At 35.2% G+C, this 24158-nt stretch overlaps 3 protein-coding genes and 1 pseudogene across 6 annotated transcripts; 3 read left to right on the top strand and 1 right to left on the bottom strand.

Moving 5' to 3' along the window:
- The first annotated feature begins 2051 nt into the window (after nt 1-2051).
- Nucleotides 2052-7230, top strand: LOC113326101 (serine/threonine-protein kinase STY46-like). 4 transcript variants are annotated; one of them, XM_026573899.1, is made up of 15 exons: nt 2052-2366; nt 2491-2578; nt 2820-2947; nt 4025-4457; nt 4548-4926; nt 5048-5088; nt 5274-5342; nt 5512-5612; nt 5712-5793; nt 5892-5990; nt 6079-6147; nt 6345-6394; nt 6501-6582; nt 6682-6760; nt 6855-7230. In XM_026573899.1, the coding sequence occupies exons 3-14, from the start codon at nt 2913-2915 to the stop codon at nt 6739-6741; spliced, it is 1500 nt and encodes a 499-aa protein (XP_026429684.1). In that variant the 5' UTR covers nt 2052-2366; nt 2491-2578; nt 2820-2912; the 3' UTR covers nt 6742-6760; nt 6855-7230. The 4 variants fall into 4 exon arrangements, 3 of the variants coding, with proteins under 3 accessions (XP_026429684.1, XP_026429682.1, XP_026429683.1); XM_026573897.1 differs by having other exon boundaries at nt 5512-5793; XM_026573898.1 differs by having other exon boundaries at nt 2472-2578; nt 5512-5793.
- Nucleotides 7231-7267: 37 nt separating this feature from the next.
- LOC113326348 (S-norcoclaurine synthase 2-like) lies at nt 7268-10964 on the top strand. Its single transcript, XM_026574094.1, has 4 exons — nt 7268-7350; nt 7934-8020; nt 10573-10664; nt 10765-10964. The coding sequence occupies exons 1-4, from the start codon at nt 7268-7270 to the stop codon at nt 10962-10964; spliced, it is 462 nt and encodes a 153-aa protein (XP_026429879.1).
- Nucleotides 10965-10968: 4 nt separating this feature from the next.
- Nucleotides 10969-12635, top strand: LOC113326347 (annotated as a pseudogene).
- A 1939-nt stretch (nt 12636-14574) lies between these two features.
- On the bottom strand, nt 14575-16253 carry LOC113326567 (uncharacterized protein At1g01500-like). The gene is made up of 2 exons (XM_026574268.1): nt 15460-16253; nt 14575-14878 (listed from the first exon to the last, which is right to left on the bottom strand). The coding sequence occupies exons 1-2, from the start codon at nt 16162-16164 to the stop codon at nt 14606-14608; spliced, it is 978 nt and encodes a 325-aa protein (XP_026430053.1). The 5' UTR covers nt 16165-16253; the 3' UTR covers nt 14575-14605.
- Between the last annotated feature and the right edge of the window lie 7905 nt (nt 16254-24158).

Here is a 24158-nt window from a genome sequence, read left to right as displayed (position 1 = left end):
TTTGTAAATTTAAATCAAATAAAATTTGACTTCTTTATGTTAGTGAACTGTAATTATTTCTCTTCCTAAATTGTTTTCTCTATAGATTTTGGGCTAATTTTATTTTAGTGTTAATTCATTGGTTAAATTTCTATTGTGAAAATGTCGGTGTGTTCTTTACATGGGGGTTACTATTGTTTTCACCTGTTAATGCTTTGAAGTTTAGATGTGCATTTGATTGGGATTTACTGGATTGTGTTGCATGTTATTGTGAAACTAGGGTAATGTGAGTTTTGGATTCACCGTTTTTGGGGATTCTTATGTTCTCTTGGTTAAACTTGATTACATACTTTGTTAGATGATTTTCCTTTAGATTATATACTAAGAATCGACAAGCTATTAGCTGAACGTTTAGGTTCTCGTGTCAGGAACTCCACCCATTGGAAGTGTTCCACACTTTATAGAATGTCTCAATATAGAGATATTGCCTCCTGCTCTAAACTAAGATGTATCATGTTTGTGGTCATGAGTAGGTTTTACTAATCAGTGAAATCCCTTAGGATGTAAGTTTAATGCCACATTATGACGATGAAGCTGTTTTGCTGTGCAGTCACATGAGTGCTTTACATTGTTGGATTTAGCTTGTTTTCAACTGTGGATGTAATATGTGATGGCGTTAGCTTTTTTTCAACTGTGGATATAATATGTGATGGTGTTAGCTTGTTTCTAAGACTTTTAAGACTCGTATATTCATAGTTCACCCACTTCTAGGTTGTTTCATGCAGGAATATGTTGCAACACAGGAACGTGGTGGTAATGTATTAACTGACTTGTCAGAGTTAGATGAATATCTTGGCGAGACGTACAGAGGTTGTCTAAATTCACTCGACATCCTAAACTATTGGAAGAACCATGAACAACAATATCCAGTACTTTCAAGAATGGCAGGGGATATTTTGTCAATTCCTATTTCAACCGTCGCATCGGAGTCTGCATTTAGCATTGGAGGAAGGGTGATTGATCGATTTCGCAGTTCCTTATTACCTGAAAATGCTGAGGCGTTAATAACAACTCGTGATTTGGAATATGGAATTGGTAAGAAAATCAGTAATATTGTATTTATTGAATGTCTAATTCTTATCTATAACATTGGTTGTTTTTATCCATGTAGGAAAAGAAGATATGGATGAGGACAATGTGATTGTTGAAGAAGATGTATTAGGATTTGAACCTGACGCAGTGGAGGATGGGGCAGTGGAGGATGTGGAGGAAGTAAGTTCTTATGCGTCTAGTTAGTATGCGTACTTCTTCAATATAAAGCGGGGTAATTATGCAAATTCCATGTTTTTGACTTGAATCTTTTTTTTGCTTGGTTTATTTTTTCTTGAAATTACAGATTCATATTGAATAGTTGGAGCAACTCAAAGAGAATGTTTTTTGGACAGACAGTTATTTATCACTTACCAATGTCTCCAATTTGCATAGAAAAGAGATTGGAGATGTTTTTTTTGACAGTTCACACTTTTTTGATTAACCACACAATATATATTTTGTGCAGGAAGTGGTTATTAATATGGTACAGTCTCGGAGGTTTATTTTCATTGTTGGAAACTATGTTTATTTTCATTGTTGGAAACTTGGAAATATCATCATGATTCATGAACTGTAAGTCTGTAAGTTGTAACTAAAGTACTTAAGTACTAAACTACTAATGACTAGTATAGTAGTATCTGTGTTTCTTTAAAGGCAAAATTAGTTTAGTTTTGTAATTTTGAGTTTTTGAATTGATATAAAAATGAATTGGATGAATGTTAGGTACTTAGGTTGTAGGAAAGGAACTTTAGATGGGCTGAATATGGCCGGAAATAGCCCAAAAATCGGTTTCTGGCGAGTTAACTCAACAAAAACCAGTTCACCCGTGAGCACCCGCGAACCTGCGAGCTTTACCCGGGACGGGCGCGGGTAGGATAAATGACCACCCGTGAAGAATTTCAACCCGCGAACTCAGGCTGGTATTAACCCGTAACCCGCGGGTTGGTCACAAGCCAGACCCATCCCGCCCGTTTGCCAGCTCTGGATCAGGGCATATTTCTCTCCTCCTCCGCTCCTTTCAGCGGTTCAGCTTCCGAACTAATCACCTTTTATCCACCACCACCACAACCACCACTTGTTGATGAAGAAGATGGTAGTAGTACTGATCAGTAACATTTGACAGAATTTAAGGGGTTTTGAATCAATGGGTCAAGGATTAATTTGCAGAATAAGTGGGAGTTTTTCAGATTCGTGATTTAAAATTTGTTGGAAAGCCTTTTGAGAGGAAACCCAAGCTTACTGTTTATGATTAACTTTCTTCTCTTCATATTGCTGTTGCTGATAGTCAAATCCAGGTAAAACACAGAGTGTAGTGTAACTGTTTGTTAAAATGTCTATAAGAAAATTAGCTTTATTAATTTATTTATTTATTTTTACTAATTATTAATGGTTTATTTTAGTGGGTTTGGATGGTTGTAGGTACTATCCGTTTACTGAAGCTGAAGCTAGCTAATTCATGGCTAACAAGTCCAGACGCTGGAACTCTTGCTGCTGGCGCATAGTGCAGGTGCTTATCTTCAGAAAGCTCAAGCTTTTCTCTTTTTACTTCTATATAGAGATATATGATTTTGTCCCATCTCATTTTGCCATACTAGGGTTGCATTTTTTTGACACATGCATTAGGACCTTGTTTCATGCTAGCTAATATATAGTTATGTGTTGATTTTTAACATCAACACGCAGTCACGCACTATACATGAATATATGTGCAAGTAATACCGTGTTTTTATTTTCCTGTATGTTCACAGACCATTTTGAAAAAGACAAACCGATGATACTACGGTCCAATTGTCCCTTCGAAGACATCTCATTCTGGTAGAGACGCTAGAAGGCGTGGACAAATGATGGGAACTTTAAACGAGACCTGCTCGTGCAGGTGCTTACCTTTTTATTTAAATTTAAATTTGATTTGTCTTATCTCATTTTGACATAGTAGGGTTTTATTTTTCTGCTACATGCATTGAACCTTGTTTCTTTACGGGCACAAACCATTCTGCAAAAGACAAACTGATATTGCTGTCTGACTGTCCAACTGTTTCCCTCAAGAACATCTGATACTACTGTCCAACCTGCTTCTGATATTAAACTTGGAATCTTATCTTGGAACTTAAAACTTGGAGCATATGGCGTTTTGGTATTGTAATGGTATATATAACAACTGTTTTGTTACTCTGACTTGCGTGATTCAGTAATAACTTAACTCCATTTCTATGTATCAATATTCTAAGGGGCAACTAGATCTTCTATAGAGAACAAATACTAGCTTGGAATGTTGGAAGTTGGAACTCTAAACTTGGAGTTTCAAAGAATGCCATTAACCTTATCAAGTTATTAGGAGGGGAGAGTGATTTGAGAAAGAGAATCTAGTATTATTTCGAAGTCCATCCCCAGTAATATGGACATTCCACTAGCACAGAAATTGCAGAAGAAGATTAAAGAACTGGAAGCTGGAGATGCCAACCTCAAACGAAGCATGTCAGAGTTAATCCTTCACGGAAACAGTCCAGGGATCGGATTTGATCAATCTCAGTCTACAGTAACTAAGGAATCAAGTTCTGCCAATCATAGGAAAATTGGTAAACATAGTGAGATTAGTAGCCTAAATCATCTACATAATCCTCCACGAGGAAGTATAAATTACCAGTATTTGAGTATCTTGCAGTCAATGGGTCAGGCACTCCATATTATTGATCAAGAAGGTCTGGTAGTTTACTGGTGAATGTTCTAGCTTTGGCTGAACTACCTAAACGAAGAAACCAAGAAAGTAACAAATGAGGGAATGTTAAGGAAGATAATTTGAGCTCAGACTGATTTTTTTCTTTTTCAGTTGACACGCTACAATTTTCCAAGAGTAACATTTATAGTACATTTCCCCATATAGATATAGTTATGGATGGATGCTAAACAGGAATTTCAGATGTTGACTTTTCTTTTTCTTTTTATGTTATTCCAGGAATAGAGCGGCTGAACAGATATATGGTTACTCTGCATCTGAAGCTCTTGGTCAGAATATCAAAGGCTTCATAATTGAGGAGCAAGACATCAATGTAGCAAATGAAATACTTCAAAGGAATGCCTCAGGGGAAAACTGGACAGGGATTTTTCCTGTCAGGAATAAACAAGGCCGACTATTTGAAGCACTTGGGACCACTGCCCCATTACATGATGATAGCGGTACTTTGGTTGGGATTATTTGTGTATCAATTGCTATAGAGTCTTTTCAAGAAACCATAGAACCAATTTCTCTCGGTACAGAACCTTTAAAAGAAGATTCTTATCCCAGCTCTAGTTGGCTGTGTAATAGTGGTCTCACAACAACAAGACCTGTTTTTTTCCCCTGGTACAAACGTCTGAAACCTATCATAGCTTTGATGATATCAAAATTAGTAAGGTTTTATCTATTCAAATTTTAACCATCTCTTCTTTCTTTTGTGCGTGTCTCTCTCTCTATCTATATTAACACAACTTTGTAACAGACGTCGAGATCGAAAAGGAAAACACTGGAAGCCACTGTCTCTGATAATAGGGTGGATGCTTCCCTTAATCAACTACGCCCAAGGAATCCTTTTGGAGATTCTGCTGATGACAATGGTGCAAGTAAGACTGGTGTCTACAAGATGATAACTTCTAGAGTGAAAGGAATATTATGGTCATGGGAAAACCAACAAATCTTGCAGGTTGCGGGTGGTAATGAAGTCTCTAGGTCCTTGTCCTCCTCCACTAACAGTAAAGGAACAAGTAACACGGGTAGTGGTAGTACTAGCAGTCCTCGTCATAGATTTTATATGGAAACAGACTACTCGAATTATAATATCTCGTTGAACAATTTGTCGTTTGGTGAACAGATTGGGCGAGGTAGTAAATATTTACATTATTTCTAAAGCATTTACTTCTGTGATAATTTATCAACTTGTATAATGTCCTTTATTTTTTTCTTTTTCTTATCTAATAGTAATATCTTGTGGTTGTGTCTCAGGTTCATGTGCAACTGTGCATCGTGGTCTGTTGTGTGGCACGGTATACAGTATACTTATCTTTCCTTCTTGAAATATAGCTACATTTCTGTATCAAAGTACCGCATCTTAAAATTCACATTGTTAAAGCATTTCTCTGTCAGACTACATTGTCACTTGTGAAAATTAACATTAATAGGGATGGTATTCCATCAAGCTGTTAAAAGAAACTTGTTTCATTTCTCGTAGGATGTTGCACTCAAAGTACTTTCCAACTTAGAATACTCAGAAGACTTGTTATGTTCCTTCAGACAAGAGGTTTGTTTATCATCTAATAATGATATTGTTTTAAGATGTTTTCAAAGACAACTCTATACACATTTGCCGGAGTTTGTTGTGATTCTATTGCTGCGGTTTCAGATTTCTGTCATCTATATATAAACTTTGGTTAAATTTCTATGCCTAAAAGTATATGTTAAAAATGAAGGTTTTACTGATGAAGAGGTTCAGGCATCCAAATGTGGTACTCTTTTTGGGGGCAGTATATTCACCTCAGCATCTGTGTATTGTCACCGAGTTCCTTCCACGGTCCATTGTCTACTTTTACCTTTTTCCATTGTCTGCTTACTGGATAAGTTACCTTTCATATTATTCTACTTACTGGGTATACAACCTTCTTATTTGTAGTGGAAGTTTGTTTCAACTACTTCGACTTCACACTAATACTACTTTAGGTTGGAGACGGCGTGTTCTCATGGCTTTGGACATTGTGAGTGTTGTTCAATTCATTGCAACAATTTCTAAACAGGAAAATCAATTACAGATTTTTAAATGAAACTATTTTTTCTGGGTTGACCTCTTTTGTAGGCACGTGGTATGAATTACCTTCATCGTCACAACCCACCAATTATTCACCGTGATTTAAAGTCATCAAATCTTTTGGTTGATAAGAACTGGAGTGTGAAGGTACTTGTTACACTGTCTTCTGAGATGCGGATAATATGGAGAAGGGAAAATCATTCATTAATCTCCTTGATATTGTTTTCATTGTTAGGTTGGTGATTTTGGTCATTCAAGACTCAAACATGCAACATTTCTAACAACAAGTACTACACATGGAACGGTAACACACATCAAAGACTCATAGCACTAATTTTTAATTTTTTTATTCCTTATTTTGTTCCCTTAACTCTTTATGTTCTTGCTTCTTTAGTTTTATACTGTGCGATACGTTTTATTGTTTAAAACACTCATATAATATGGTGTCTGGTGTCTATAATTGAGAGTTCACCCATTCTTTCTTGTCATTTTGTTGTGCAGCCACAGTGGATGGCTCCAGAGGTAATTCGTAATGAGCCAGCGGATGAGAAGTAGGCATTTAAGTTCTCTAATTTCAATGTTATTAGGATGTCATTCTTCCACTTCTCGTGCTCTACAAACTTCTATATTCGATTAACTAATACATGGGAAACTTAGGTCTGATGTGTATAGCTTTGGAGTTATACTGTGGGAGCTTGCGACGTTAAAAATCCCATGGGATGGCCTGAACCAGATGCAGGTATGTTTTTCACAGTACATGATGTCATGTTCCTGTCACTATAATTCAAAATTTGTTTAGGGATCTGGAGGTGAATCATGTAGGTGGTTTCTGCTGTAGGATTCATGGACCAACGCAACGAGATACCAAATGACACTAACCCTCATTGGGCATCTCTAATCGAGAGTTCCTGGCACAGGTGCTTATTTAACACAACATGCTTCAAATTTAACTGATTCTGTTTCTGTTTATACTTTGCATAATTTAAGTTTTACTCTCACTTGACACCTTAGTGACCCAAAATGCCGGCCAACATTTAAGGAACTGCTTGAAAGGTTGAAAGATCTGCAGAGACATTATTTCATTTCAAAGCCCAAGAGAACTATCTAGATAATGTACATATTAAAGATTGTAACAACTTGTATAATTAGGAGTGTCCTATAGTTGCTGGAGTTAAAGAGATAAGTAGCTTAAGAGTGTAGAGTTGAGTTGTGAGTTCTTAATAAATAAACAGTCTTACCACACCAAAACTGAAGCCCCATTGGTAAATGATGAATCCCACATGAATGCTATGGGACCTTTATCCATGTCAGTGTTGGTTTTTGTGGTGCTGAAAAACAAAGTCTGTTAAGAATTGTTAAATAAATAAAGGGACTCTATTTCTATCAATTCTCTGTTGGCTGGCAGGAGTAGTTTTATTGGTATCATGGGTTACTTGTTGGCAAAATCATATTACTGTCATATGATACGAGTCGCTGTGCTGTACCAGAAGTGGCTTGTGCTTAATGTGTAAGCCACTATTTTTAAATCCATCAGATTCATCCTCATCTAATCCGTCCATTAGTTTTATGCTTCAAAAAAAAAAAAAAAAAAGATCTAAAAAATATATCCTTGCAGTCCATGACTGAAGTATCTCTAGTTATGTTCTTAAGAAACAATTTCAAGTTTTTGGGATGATTTTCTTAGCAATGGAAAATAAGTTGTAATCTTTTTTAATAGCAAGTAGTAAAACACATATTTTACTGTAAGATAAGATAGGAAATCATCTATTTGAAGGGCGAAGATAAGCTATTCCCATATACAGATCTGTAAAAAAACTTGGAGAAGTTGTACGGAATCACGTTGGACGTCTACATCAAGTGAGAAATCTGAAGTCGTGCATAAAATTTGATTCCTGATTTTATACATGACTCACATCCTCGCTTGTTAAGAATCCAGAATGATGCAAGACAACTTATCCAGGTCTTGTACACATCAGAATAAAAATTTTATTCCCAAAGCTTTAGAGAGGAAGATCCAAAGAAACATATAAATCCAATCCTCGGTTTCTTTTCTGTAATTGTAATCTTATGGTTGATCTTGTGCTTTTCAGATCTGTACAAAACTTAGAAAAGCTGTATTCAATCATGACATCAAGTTTGAAACATAAGCCCGGCATAAAAGTTGCAACTGATGAGCAGTAATTTTATGCATGACTGTAATTCTTATCCTGATGGGAACCCTTGCATGACTGAAAACAGCAGCCCTAGGTCTTGTACATTTCTGAATTGAATTAGAAGCTCTAGAAAGGAAAGGAAGGAAGATACGATGGAAAACATAACACCAATTTTTTTTCTACATTTATAGAACCCATAACTAACATCTTACGGCTGATCTTGTGTTTTATAAAAATCTACGGCTGTTATTATGTCTCATTGCGAAACCCTAGTAAAACCGGCTGCCGCAAGATTTGGTCAATCTCACTGATGCAACTCGGTTATAGTCCCGATTTTTATTGGGTTATGCATTGAACACCCCGAGCCACGAGTTACTTGATCGAGTTCCACCACTGCTCACCACTCAGATTCCATAATACAACCACCAGGCATGTGGGGGAGCTCTTAAGCTACACCATTGTCATTTGTTTATCACTAAATTTGAAAAATTTACACCTTAGATAGTCACCTAATGGTCAGGATAGACTAGAATTAACAAAGGGTTCCACTCAATGCTTAAGCCAATTTAAGGATAGTCTTGAGCCATAAAACCACGCATTGATACTGTTCTGGAGAGGTTGAATTCGGACCTGACAATTTGATGGCTCTATGCAAGAAATTTTTTATGGCCCCTAACTTAAAGTATGGTACTCCTTACTACGTGTATTGATAGTTAAAACACTCGAAAAAATCGATCAATGAGCTATTGCACTCGAAAAAAAATCGATCAGCACTTTGCTTTGCAAGAAACCACTGTCGGACTTTGTTAAGTCAAACACAGTAAATTTTTTTGAACCTCTTTGGCTCCTTCCATGATCTTGCAGCAATTTCATTTTTGCAAGGACCACTTATTATCAGTATTGGTATTGAAGTATAATTTCAAAAAGGCTGGACAAAGAAATTAACTTAATTTAATGAAATTGATTTGTAAAATAAATCCTAGGCAGTTAACAAAATAGGGTTGGATTAAATCCATCAACAAAAACAACAATAATAGAAATAATTAATGAAAAAAATTATAGAAATCAAAAGAACAAGTTAAAGAAATTACCTTAATGAAATTGATTTATTAAAGGGAACGGATCCCTTGACTTAAGTTTTTTTACTTAAATTTTATCTTAATTTTCTAACCATTGACCTAATCTCATCAAACCGTTCAATAAATAAACTCTATTTTACCAAATTTGTAGAAACCATTCGTCTCAAGCCAAGCCGACATTCGAATCCTTTTCTGAATCTCCAAAAATCTATTTTCACGTAAAAGACATCGGAGAATCGAGTTTCAGTTTCTGCTGGTAGGTTAAACATTGAACCATATGAAGAATTTTTCTTTTTCACAGGGGAAAAAGTTCAAGAATAAACCATATATATTCTTCAAAACTTGAATTTGATGGATGATGGTGTTCCAGCAAAATGGATGCCAACAATCAATCAGAAGATACTAGAGAAAATATTTGCTTATACAAAAGAATAGATTAACAACTGCCATATTTTGGTGATTGGCTTCACCCAAATTATAGAGACAATAAAACTCATTCTTCCGCCCTGTACCGTTCACCCGAAACACCGTTAAACCAAGAAGGGAACTTTATCCCCAAAGAACAACATGCCTAGAGCATGTTTGGGTATTTCTTTATCTAGGGCATCTTTTAGCTAGACATTTTCGTACCTGAATATGTCAAGAGTGTTAAATTTTTTATGGAGCCTTTCCATTATGAAACCTAAAAGTTCATGTCAGCTTGATTGAATGGGAGTCATGTTCATATATTCTGTTTGTTAAGCCATAGAAATGTCGTGGATGTTAAGTGTCTTGTTAAATCAAACAAAGCAACTGCTTCGTCTCATGGAATTCTATTTTTATAACTTATTTTTTTTATTCGTTCATGGATTGTATTAAGATTTTCTTTACATAATCCATGCTCGTAGCAAACTAACTTTAGAAGAATATCCTGTGGATTCGGAGGTAACTGATTTTAATGTTTCATCCATGGCAATCCAGCTCTATGCCTTTATCTTGATAATTTCTTAGTTTACTTCTGGTATATACTGTGATATTTGTATGGGAATGAAAAGATTTTGAGAGGTAATTACGAGAATGAAAAGATTTCGCGAGATAAGTATGGTAAATAGTCAATATTCTGCTTGTGTTGAGCCGCCCATTTTAACCAAATTTAGTAAAATTGGAATTATATATTGAACGGTGCGATGAGATTTGATCAATGGTTAGAAAGTTAAGTTAAAATTTAAGTCAAAAACTTAAGTTAGGGGATCCGTTCCCTTTATTAAATAGCCCTAGCTTTTTTCCTTTCTTTTTCCCTCTTTTTTTTTTTTTTTTTTTTTTTTTTTTTTTTTTTTATGTTTGATTTTTTAAGCTCTTAACTAAAAAGCAAAAACGAAGACGTGTTTCCTAGATAACAGGAAGACGTGTCTCGTTGATAAAACTAGCTATAATTTATTTTGTGGCCCCTTACAAATTATAATTTACCCCTTCAATATGGGCAATTTACGGTTCACCTGATGTTTCTAAACTACTCAGACATGTTCTACTTTCAGGTGTCTTCGTGAAATTGGATATCATTGAAGGGGATGGTGGTGTTGGTACTGTTCTTGATGTTGTTTTCCAACCAGGTATACATACAGAACGCCTTTATTGGGTATCATACACTTACTGAGTTACTCGTGATTACATGATTCCTTGCTCATCTGCTTATTTTTTTATTATTTTTAGGTGCGGTGCCTCAAAGTTACAAGGAAAGATTTGATACCGTAGACCACGAGAATCGAATACTGGAAGTGAGTATTATCGAAGGAGGATACTTGGACATGGGATGCACATCTTACCTGAATAGGATGCATGTTATAGAGATAACCTCTAAATCTTGTGTTATCAAATCTTCTGTTATCTATGACGTGAAAGAAGTCTGCTGATGCAATGTCTAAGTTAATCACAACCATACAGTTGGAGTCGATGGCGAAAGTCGTCGCTGAATATGTTCTCAAGAAACAATCTGCTTCTGACACAAACATCCCTAAGAAGCATTTGAAGGATAATAGTCTCACACCGTTAATATCCCTTTAATAACTTAAAATATAATATGGAAGGACCACTCCACTTATAGCTAATTGGTTGTGAGTGGATGCCCGTATTCTAATATGTTATCACAGCCAAGCCCTGTTTGAGACGTGAGACCCAGTAAGATCCAAGAAGGCGGGGCAACCATACAACGGTCCATATAAGGTGTGGAGCTACTCCACTTGTTGCAAATTGGTTTTGAGTTGGATGCCCGCAGACTTTAATTAAGCAGTCTGTAGGATCGAGCAAGAGAGAGGAGAGCACACGCGGAAACAATTAAAAGACTACATTGATAATCAAATTCGGTGTACAATTCTTATAGCTCAATAGCCTACTTATAGTCTCACAAACTTGACAATCACTCAAAGTACTTTCCTAATAAAATCAAACTCTAAATAAAGCACACTTCTAGAAATACAAAGAAACTCTAAACATAGTAAAACTCTAAAACAAGCAACCCACACAACTTGCTCTTCTAGTTAACTCCAATTTCCAAATATCGCATAGTGTGTCAACAACATATGTTGATCCAACTTGACTGCGTCAACTGCAGCAATATGTTGATCCACGAACCAAATCACCATATCTTGGTTTAACTTCCAACACAGTCTCTATTAGGGAAAGAAATTACATATGAGATGGAGGTGAAAACCTCAGCTGATTCAATTTGGGCCGTCTACAGTTCTCCTTACATCCCTCGACTACTTAGAGATGTCCTGCTTCCTGGTGCTTTCGAAAAGCTACATGTCATTCAAGGCAATGGTGGCGTTGGTACTATACTGGACATTGCTCTCCCTCTAGGTATTTCTACAACCACTGCTATTTACTAGTATTTGTTTTATTGTTTTAGGAGTAACGCCGTAATGACACTAGTTTTATTTTATTTTACATTTTTTAAAAGAAGAAAAAGCAATGCCACTAGGCTCCCCCAGACTCGCCAATGGCAGACCCAGGAATCACTATGTGGGTAACTCCTAAAACAACGTGACAATATGGGGTAACTGGCTCCACTTGGCCATAACCCAAACTTTTACATAATCAGTCTTTTGCTACTTTTAGGTGCAGTGCCGCGAAGCTACAAGTAGAAATTTGTGAAGATCAACCATGAGAAGCGATTAAAAGAAGTGGTTATGATTGAAGGGGATACTTAGACATGGGGTGCACATTTTACATGTACAGAATCCATGTCCTAGAAAAAACACCAAAGTCGTGTGTCATTGAATCCTCCATCGTTTACGAAGTGAAAGAAGAATATGCTGTTAAAATGTCAAAGCTAATCACAACTGAACCCTTGAAGTCCATAGCAGAAGCCATCTCTAGGTTATGTTCTTAAGAAGCAATTCCAAGTATTTGGATTAGAGTTTAAACCGAAATTAGGATTAAGTCTTTTGCTATGTTTAATTATTTTTTTGGCTATAGTTGGTGATTTTTTGATTGGAGGTGTCCACTCAAAGCTTAAGCCAATTAAAGATCAGCTCTTGAGCCAAAAACTGTTAAATAGTACCACATCGTCCAGGGCAACCTAGGATCCATGCTTAATAAGTCATGGGCAATCCTAATCTTGCAAGTCGGTTTTCGAGGTTAGTTAGGTCCATGGATTTCTAACATGGTATCTGAGCTAGACCTCTCTCAACGCACCCATGTCCATCCATGTGTCCGTGGTTTCCGTACCACCCATCAACGTAGTCCAGTCAGGGCTTTCGTATCATACCCGTCAGTGTAGCCCAATCAACGGCTGTCATACCTATCAGTTCAGTGTAGTCCTAATCGTTGAGGGGGGTGTTAAATAGTACCACGTTGTCTAGGCAATTTAGGATCCATGTTTAATAAGCCATGGGCAACCCTAACCTTGCAATCAGGGTTTCGAGATTAGTTAGTCCCATGGATTTCTAACAAAAACCACGCAGTTTGGTGATTTGGTTGTCTGTGTTACCGTCTGGGTTTCATGTTTAACGTGTGTGCTGTTGTAATCTTTCTTTGAACTTTAATTAAACTCTGTTGTTTTTATTCAAACAAATAAATATAATATACAAGTCTACAAGATGATTTTTGTTTCTTGATATAAAGAGGCCAACTTCCACCTCTACTTGTCATGTTGTTTTTAGGAGTAATTAATACCACATTCACATCCCAAAGGTATTAGGTAATGGTGCAGTGCCGCGAAGTTTACATGGAGAAGTTCGAGGCTATAATCGAAGGATGAGGCTTAGACATGAGACGCACATTTTACATGGACAGGGTACATGCCTTTGAAAATATCCTAATCACAACAGAACAGTACAAGTCCATAGCATAAGTTCTCTCTAGTTATGTCCTTAACAAGGAAACTCCAAATATACGGGACTTGAGACTAAACCAAAATTAGATCAAGCCTTGTGCTATGTTTTATACGGTTTTCACAACACAACGATGAAAAGTAGCCGTAATCTTTCTCTGAGCAAGTAATAAAAACACACATTTATCAGAACGAAACAAAAAAAAAAAAAAAAAAAAACAGCGCAACCTTGAGATAAAGTTAGGTACGTCAAACATATTTGAAGGAGGCCAAGGAAACAATTTAATAAAGATAATCACTTCACATGTTCAGATCTGTACAAAAGTTGGAGAAGCTGTAATGAATCACCTTGGAGGTTTCTCCCAAGTGCGGAACCTGAAGTCATGCATAAAAATATATATTCTTAAGTTTATACATGACTTAGATCCCTCAACTCTTATGAATCCAAAATGATACAGTACAGTTCATCCAAATCTTGTACATCACAGAATAAAATTTCTATGCTCAATCAAATTAAGCTTTAGAGAGGAAGACACAGAAATATAAAACCCCCACTTTCTTCTTATGTATTTATGGAACCCGTAACTGAAATCCCATGGTTGATTTTGTGTTTCCTGAAACCCTAATTCTTAAATCCTACGGCTGTTGTTATGTCTCCTTGTAAAACCTAGTAAAAGAAATTTTGTTTTTGTTTTGATCAATAAAAACCTAGTAAAATTGGCAAGTGCTGACTGCTGAATTAGAAGAAACGGCTGCTGTAAGAATCGGTCAAGCTCGTAACAGACTCGCCCAACCAACTCGGTTATCGTCCTAGTCGACAATTTCCAAAGGGTCATGCACTAAAAACTCCGGGTCACAAGTTACTTGGCCAAGTTCCACCACACTGATTGCATTTACCCATGAATGTCATTCATTTCATGCCAACATTCACAAATTTTATGGAACACGAGTATAACAAAATTATTTATAGAACTTGGCCAAGTTCCACCACACTAAACATTCAGAAATCTTGTTATCTCTAAAACAAGATTTAACATTCATTTAGTGAAGCTAAGTAACTTCGTAGAAAACTACATTTTATTACTTGGATAGTAGATTTCTTCCATTTACATTACATCATACATTATTATATAGATGGATCTAAAATAAATAAATAAATACATCTATTTAAGTTTTTTTCTTCTTGTTTTGTTAGTAAATAAAACTTTAAGCTTGATCACATTATCCTCTAAACAAAAACTTAGTAAAAGTACCACTAGTCTTCTTGTAAGTTTTAACAACTAAACCTAATCCGACTCCAACACCTAAACACATACCCATACCTAATCCTATTCCCACTCTCACACCTTGATTAAACCATGAAACTTCTTCCTCTTCCTCTTCAACAACAAATTTCTCCTCTTCACCGTAATGATTTTGATGATCATGATGTTTGTTGTTGTTGTATTTGTGTGCATCAACAAATTCTTGAATGGCCTTTTCTCCCACTTTTTCCTACAAAAAAGTAGGAACTTTCAGTTAGTAGAGGACAAGACAAAATGGGTCCCATCTTGCTTACATGTATGACAAATGTCCTCAAACCTTACATTAGGTGTAACCATTTCTATTCTAACTTTAGTATGGGACAAGAACAACAACCATGAGAGGAAAAGGGGGAAAAATTGAAACTTTTGCTGTTCTTCCTTTTGATCATCAAAACTAAAAAAAAAAGAAAGAATATCCATTGACTATTCAAATCTAAAATGGAAGATTAATTTTTTTGTCAACAAAATTTTCTAATATATAATAACTATACAAAAAATATCATATGCTAGTGATGAATTTAGAAGGTTGGCTTTTTACTATAATCAGGTGTACTATAGCCAGATATTGCACTACAGAACAGTGTACTGCAACAAGTTGCATTAGAAGTATATTTAGGAAAAAAATAAAATTTATTGCAGAAGCAATTTTTTTTTTTTAATTTACAAGTCTAAAATTCACTTAAAAAAATATCTATAAAAATGGAAATCAATAACACTTGGATCAAATGCAAATAAAGCTTTGAAAATTTTAGAATAAATATGTAGACTCACCTTAGAAGAAGTATCAAGAAGTCCTAATTCACCACCATCTTGAAATTCATCTTCAAGAAAATCCAACTCTTTGTATGAGTTCTTCAACTCTACCAACCCATTCAAAAGAAGAGGTTTACCTAAACTCCTGCCAGCAAAATAAACATCTACTGAACCACCACCACCACTAGTTAACTTACTGTCATTACTTAATTCTTTGCATTCCATTACCCACATGCAATCATCTTTCATCCCACTAACTTTTCTTCTCAAACTCCCTGAAACAACCACACTACTACTACTAGTAGATGCAGCTTCTTGATGTTGAAGAACTATTTCAAAAGGAAGTGAAAACCCTTTGAATTTGATTCTATCAGTGTTGACATACATTAATTCAGACATTAATGAATCTGACCTATGTTTGTTCAATGGTCTTGAGATTTTATCACTTGGATTTATTTTCAAACCATTGATTTGCAAACAAGAATGAAGTTCTCTTGGTAAGAAAACAAGGTTCATAGATGAACTAGAACTAGTACTACTAGTTTTCTTCATTATGTTTGAAATTGATGAACTTATAATTCGCATATAAGTAACTTTGATTTCGAAGGTTAAGTCTTTAGTTGATGATGATGAGATGATTTTGTGGTGGTGATGAACATTCAAGTGGGATAAGTGGTGGGGATGATGATGATGATCTCTTGTTGGGTAATTTTCAACCTCCATGGCTCCTCAAAGTGGAAGCTGAAGGAAAAGAGGGATAATACTAAGAAAAACAGGTTAGCAGCTTAGAGTGGTTGTGGTGATGAAAATGTTGAGAAAATGTAGAAGTTTGTATGAGATTTTATGGTGCGTCTTACAAGGAGAAGAGGACACAACTATGTCAAAAAGAACAATATACAAAGAATTTACGGAAAGAATAGTGGAAATCAAGTAGGTTAGGTTCTCAAGGGTAAAAAGGTATATGACAGTGGCTGATAAGAGATGGTAAAATAGTTAAGTGTTAAACTTAATCCTCAGAAGTATTATATAACTAGTAGATGGATAGATTTCTTTAATTCCAAGTAGAAACTGACATTAACAACCAAACAAAGAGACAAGAAATTGCATGTAAATTCAATTTACAGAAACTACCTGCTCTGAAAAAACAACAAAAGTCTTGGAAGTATTTGATGCAGAAGAAGATAAAATTAAAAGATTTAGAGAAGACAATTTCCAATTAGTATGTTTGGACTATTCATTTAAGCTCAAGAAATCTTTGCTAGAACAGGCCAGGCCTTGGCATGTGGCATGCATGCATGCGGGATAAGAGTTGCAGCAGATACACTGTATGGATTTTATGATCAAACAGTATTCTAATGATATCATGACACTTTCAATATAATGGCCTGCTGCTGCACCACCACAGAGACAAATTACCCCATGTGCTTTTCATCCCCCGCTTTAGATGTCTGGTTTTCATATTCAACCCCATTCAAGCGCTACTAGGCAATAGGTACTCCAAACCAAAGGTGGTGAATTTCAGATTTCGGTTTCATTTTTAGACCGGATTTTCGGCAGTTATATCTCCGTAAAATTTCGGGAATGTTGTATTTGGATTTTAGATCACTTGATCAAGCAGTCAGTCGATGAAGACACCGAAGGTTATAGACTAACCTATACTCACCATCTATAGTAGGATTCTCTTCTTGCACCTCTGCCCCTTAACTCATCTCGGCAAGATTGAGAAATTTGTCTAGATTATGGATGGAGGCCATGAATCATAGTCGTCTCAACCAAGGTTAACTGCATTACTCGAGACTTTCGAGTTTGTCAGTTATACAATGCATGATACATTGAATGAACATATTATTGCGATGAATACAAAACCTCTTTGATTATGTTTAAATGCAAACTTATTAGGAAATGAACGGTTAAATGTACATCAATAGCAACAATGCTTCCGGTGGTGTTCTAACAAAAAGTCAATAAGTTTTGTTCGGTTGTGTTTGGTAAAAGAAGTGCTTTCCAGTAAAAGTCAGAAAATATCCAAAGTGTATTGTTAAGTGCTTTTTATTGGAAATCTAAATATCACCTGACACTTGCACATGATAACCCGATGGTCCTTGCGCTCTTCCCTGAAGCAGCACAGTATCTTGTTTTACTACCCACTGAAAGCATCAGCTTTGATGAATTTATAATCTAAACCGTCGGATAATACTAATCAGCAACAAACAAAATTTATTTGTCCTGGCCTGATTGTACCACGTGGTGATTCCGTTGGAAACAGAGATTCTTTGGATTTCATCTCATTTTGCCTTTTACTGTGAGATTCCATCACGTGTCATGGCATGTGGCAATCATACTTTTATTGATACGTGTCAGACGAACGCTCTTTCTCGAGCTTGCTCACTCGGATAGGCAACTCATGTGCTTCACGTGGTTGGCCACATGGCCGAGTTATCGGTTTTCTTTTTTAACGCCGGGTTATGACGTGGTCGGGACACATCATAGGGTTTGTATAAGAAAAAGTATTTGAATATCGGTAGGATGAAACTGTTTACATCTTGACTATTTTTATATTTTTGTTCATTTAAACAGTATCAAAATCTAAATGTCATTTTCACCCATAAATTATTGAATTTGATCTTTTTAACCAATTTTGTGATTTGTAATAGTAAAAGTAAAAAATATCAAACTAGAAAAAGTAGGGCTGCACATGGGCGGGTATGGGCGGGTATAAGCTAAAACCAACCTCGCACCCATAGACTGCGGTTTTTTTTGTCAATAACCAACCCCGCACCCACAAACAGCGGGTGGGTTTTGTTACCCGCCCGCTACGGGTTGGGCGGGTATGGGTTTAAACGGGTTTAAACACGCTTTATATTCAAGTATTTAGAGTAACTTCTATTCTCCTTGATTAAGTGAGAAAAAAAAACCAAAACCCCCAAAATATTCATATCTAGGAAGTTCACAGATGAAGATTAAGTGTTGAATCTGTTGATTTTTCGATTGTTGTCGATTTCTGGTGAAGATTCGAAGTTGTTGTTGTCGATTTCTGGTAATTGTCGTTCGTAGATGAAGAAGAAGAACTGAGGAGGAAGAAGAGGAGAGGCCGAACAGAGAGAAGAGTATAGAAAGTGAATGAGGGTTATCAGTTATCCTATTTACTTGTATTAGGGTTTCATAATGGACGACTAGGATTAGTTTTATCTAATGGTATATAATCTGCGGGTTTTTTGGGCGGGTATTAGCTTAAACCAACCTCGCACCCACAGACAGCGGGTTTTTTTTTTCATAACCAACCCCGCACCCATAACGGGCGGGTATGGATTAAAAACCCACGAATTTAGCGGGTATGGGTGGGTTTGGGTATCGTGGGCGGGTCTTGTGCATCCCTAAGAAAAAGGTTGTTTGAATACCAGCAGCAAATGCCAATTACGAAAGTCAAAATTACAAAATATCTTGCCTCAGAACAAATTAACTTTTTTATTTTAAAAGGTCATTCTGAAATTATGATTATAAACTAATAATTGATTTTTTTTATAAGTCGAAAATTAACTTCTTAAATAATATCCATACAAATTGTAATTTTTTTTTTCCTTCAGAAATTCAAATTCTAGATACCCAAGCCATCACAAATATCCCATGGACCATGCACCCTAACTTGAGACAGCAGATCACTAGCTACTGCTATGGTCTGGTAAGAACCATCAAAGAGATTTCACTCTCGCATGATGTAGCCCTCCTATTGGTAAAAACAAGATTCTTTGAATATTCCTCCTTTGGATTTCCAACTAGTTTCATTTGTTTGTGTTTTTGTAAAGATTTTACCAAATGCATGCCCGTCACATGACACTGATATGTTTGTAGTAAGTGTTTCGTGATTGTTCTTCTTTCCCAAGTTCATATTGTAAAGGAATTATATCACCGGGAAATGTTATTTGCTGCCGTATGGTTATCTTTATCACTGAAGGTTTGGAACATGTTAAAACCACGGGCAATGTAAAATATTAAATATTAATATTTCGTTAGTAAAAAATAGGCTAAATGAGATTTCAATACTGATTACAGGAATTTGAAGATGAACACCAGCAGTACGAGATTTGATATGTTTTTTCTTCCACTATTTTGTTGCACAATCAAAGAATCTCTGGAACCAAGCACATCTTGTTTACCAAAGTTGAAATTCTGGGGACACGAGTATGATATAGAAGCGGAAAGAAAACACTTTTCTTAATACTGGTATTCTCTTCTACGGAAAAACGCTTAATATCAATTTTCTCCGCCATCTCAATAAAAAAAAAAAAGATAAACAAACCCACTGTAGTTTTTAGCAAAAAGAAATGATATAAGTGAGCCTACTTTTATAGTCTTTCAATTTAGATATGGTTATGCACTATCAAGGTGCCTAATATACTAATATGAACAAAACATTTATACACATAATGAACTAAAACTTCAACCCAAAGCAAAATATTCATAAAATTTAAATTTATCAAAACCAGAAATGTATGTATAACTGCATCCCATTTTCATATTTTCATCATGTTTCCTTGTCATATTAACTGCACCCAAGTTTCATGATTCTTGTTGTGCCTCTTCTTCTTTTCGGTAAAAGTATAAGAAAATATCCAAGTACAGTCTAACATCGACAAATGAAAAGCCTTGGGATTGGGAAAAAATATTCGTTTGGCGAGATTATTTATTTATCGATAAATGAATATTTATTCATATATAGAGTATTCTTTTCATCAAATTAGCTGATGTCATTAAATTTTCACTATAGAATTGTTATAGACATCGAACATCTTTTGAACAATCAATCCTAACGAGAATAATGTAGCTACGGAATCACCTATCTGTGAAGAATAATTGAGTCCATACTAAATGATGAGAATGATCCTGAACCATGTAATAGCAGTGTCTTATCTAATTAGGCTTTTCATATAACAAACGCTATAGAAATACAACACATAGTAAATTGTTCTAGAAGTTGTGATGATTGATGCATTTTGGAAGGAAAAATAATCAATTTTACATGCATTTTTTTAGAAAAGCTAAATTCTTATATAAACATTTTTTATATATTAATGCATTTAGCGAGGTTATTCATTTATGCCTTTTTCCAAGTCGGGAACCGAGAAAATTATTCATTTGACGAGGTTATTCGTTTATCGAACATTCATTTATCGAGGTTAGACTCTATAACTGTTCTTTTTGGGAAGCTTAAACTATGGATGCCCAAAACATGAAAATATCCGTTGGTCCATGCCCCCTAACCCGAGGAAGCATAGCATTACTGCTATGGTAGGAAGTAGGAACTAAAGATATTTCATCGTCTCATAAGACGTGGCTTTTTTGTTATCACTAAAGGTCCGAAGAAATTTGAGGGGTAAAAAGAGTGTCACTTTCGGTGTTGTTTGTAGTATGTTATCTATTATTACAAATTCCTTCCCATCAAAATACTAAAACAAGAATTGCACTTAAATGTACAAATGTTACAACCAATTAGTGAAAAAGATTAAATATTCCGTCAGTATTACGTAGGTTGAATGATATTTGTTACCTTAATTTTTTTGAAGAACTGTTGTACAACATTTGATCTGTTTTTTCTTCCCATATTTGATTAGTTAGAATTATTTTGTTGAAAAAAGTTCACAAAAAGAGATTTTTTAGTTTGATCTCACTGTCAAACTGAAAATTATCTAAACAAAAATACACTGTAAAATTGGAAGAATCACCTTTTTGAACCTAAGTGTTTACTTACGTCTAAAACAAATAGATATCAGTTTTCTCCGACATCTCAAATAGATAAAAGATAAAGAAACTCACCGTGGTTTTCAGCAAAAGAAAATAATATGATCGGCGAACAAATAAGGTGCCAGAAGTTAGTATCGACACTTTGTTATACATAGATAATGAAATGAACCAAAAATACAATCCCAATGGCGAATGCAATACAATCTTGAAATTTAAATTTATCAAAACCGGAATTGTGTGACCAACTTTTTTATCGTTTGTTAATAATGTCTTATCAACTACGGTGCTCCCCACTCTTCAGTTTATCATTGTCAATGATCTATAATTATAAATCTACATGATCTATAATTATCAATCAAGAAACAAGGTTTACATACATGATTATCAATCAAGAAACAAGGATCAATCAAGAAACAAGGTGTACAATCCGCATGATCTATAATTATCAATCAAGAAACAAGGTATACATACATGATTATCAATCAAGAAACACGGATCAATCTTTATAAATCAAGAAACAAGGTGTACATACATGATTATCAATCAATAAATAAGGTGTACAATCCACATGATCTATAATTATCAATCAATAAATAGGGTGTACATACAAAATGATCAATCAAGAAACAAGGTGTACATACATGGACTGTAATTTGTTAAAGACTGCGGGCATCCAACTCAAAACTAATTGGCAATGAGTGGAGAGGCCTTTCCATATTATATTTAAGTTAATAAAGGGGATATTAGCAATGTGGGACTATTTTCGTTCCACACGCTCCCTCACGTGTAAGACCAGTAACTCGTCCTAACACGTGGACCTACGTACGTAATAAACCAAGTCGGGTGAAGGGTGCACTGAAAATGCGGGGGGATCACAACCACACCCCAACAATTCGTTTGGCAATCTGAGAGGACTTACTCCAATATACTTTCTAGAGAATCAACTAGACAGTCAGACTCAATCTAGAATAAAGTATACTAAAGAGTGTAATATCTCTAACTCTTAATTCAATCCGCAATCAACAAATAGAAATCTGCGAGCCGATTGAATATAATAGGAGTAAACTTGAACAATATCAAACACCAATGTTCAAGTGTCGATCAAAAACCAAAGGTTGGATATTCTAATTGATTGATCTAAACGCACAACCTGTGATATTTCAATTATATAACAAAATTTAATGCGGAAAAGAAATAACATAGACACCAGAATTTTGTTAACGAGGAAACCACAAATGCAGAAAACCCCTGGGACCTAGTCCAGTTTGAACACCACACTGTATTAAGCCGCTACAGACACTAGCCTACTACCAATTAACTTTGGACTGGACTGTAGTTGAACCCTAATCAATCTCACACTGATTCAAGGTACAGTTGCGCTCCTTACGTCTCTGATCCCAGCAGGATACTACACACTTGATTCCCTTAGCTGATCTCACCCACAACCAAGAATTGCTACGACCAAAATTCGAAGACTTGATAAAAATAATTTAAAAATAATAATATTTTAAATACTGTCTCGAGATCCAAATATATTGATGATGAAATATCCAATGGTTAAGAAGTGCACCCTTATAGAAGCTGTCACAAGGGTGACCTCGTCACAGCACGACTCTAAACCTAAACTAACCAAAATTCAAAATCATTTTCATTTCTAACCGTTTGGATTTTATTTTCGTCGGTGATTAATTGTTGATTCATTAATATTTAATCATTGATTAAAACCACAAATATAAATGAGTCTTGTGAAGCGTTGCACAAAGAGATTAGCTTCAGATCCACATATTGGAACCCATATCTTTGTTCTTCCTTTTTTCTTTTATGTTTCAGAAGAACAGTTCGGCTGATAAATAAACATGAAAATGATATAGCCGAACTTCATTTTTTCAAAAACACACTTAGTTCGGATGTTAAGTTTGTCATTCGAATCAGCCGAACCTAAATTCGTCAGTTACAGAGTGAAGTTCGGCTGATAACTTGTCAACCGAACATAAAAGAGTGAAGTTCAGCTGATAGCTTGTCTCCCAAACCTATGTTTTTTTTGAAAATATGCCTAGGTTCGGCTGATAACTCAGAGGTTCGGCAGATAACTTTTCAGCCGAACTTAAGCATATTTTCGGATAAAATAGGTTCTGCTGACAAGTTATCAACCGAACTGTTCATCTGATCAGTAGATCTAGGTTGTAAAAGTTCAATTTTTTGACAAATTCAACTTATAAAAAGGACATTAAACCTTGTTTAGAATTTACCTTTGTATTAAACAATCTATTAACTTAAGTAATTATAATTAACCATTAAACATAATTAGTGAGGGGAAGATTAGGAATTAGTTAAAATACATGGATAGAGGGTGACCTTGATATACTATTTAAATCCCGTTTTTGTCTTTTTCCTCTATCTCCCAATTAGTTTTAGTATCCCCCAATTGCGCGTTCTACTTTTATGAGTTCATTCTACAAAACAAATTGCTAGCATATACGAGTTCATTCAACGAAATGAACTGCTAGAAGTAGAATGAACTACTATGTTCAATAATTTTGTTCATTCTTGGATATGAACTACTATTATACCGAAAAAATTAAAATTTCAAACATAGTACTCGTTGTGTAGATCTCGACGGGACCTTTCCGAATATATTAATTTTATTAATTTTCGACTTATATTTTGAGAGATATTTCATTTTTAAGTTTTTTTATTTATTAATGTTAAGAAGAGAGAAAATAGAAAGAGAGAAAAAAAAACACGTGAGAAGAGAAAAAATAAGAGAGAGAAAGGGTATTTTAAATACTTTAATATTCTCTATATAATAACAGAGTTTTTTAAAGCGTTTTCATTCACCGAGTTCCACGTTGATTCTGAATTCTAGCTTCTGGTTGATTATGGCCCCACCATTTACTTTTTTTTAGTAATAAAATATTGAATTTTAACTAAAGAAATATTATGTTTTTTTAAAAATAAAATAACTAAATCTTGAAAAA

This window comes from Papaver somniferum, unplaced genomic scaffold (assembly GCF_003573695.1).
Source record: "Papaver somniferum cultivar HN1 unplaced genomic scaffold, ASM357369v1 unplaced-scaffold_10, whole genome shotgun sequence".
Lineage (NCBI taxonomy): Eukaryota > Viridiplantae > Streptophyta > Magnoliopsida > Ranunculales > Papaveraceae > Papaver > Papaver somniferum.
Note: the sequence above shows the minus strand (reverse complement) of the source record. Positions and strands in the feature narration are given on the sequence as shown.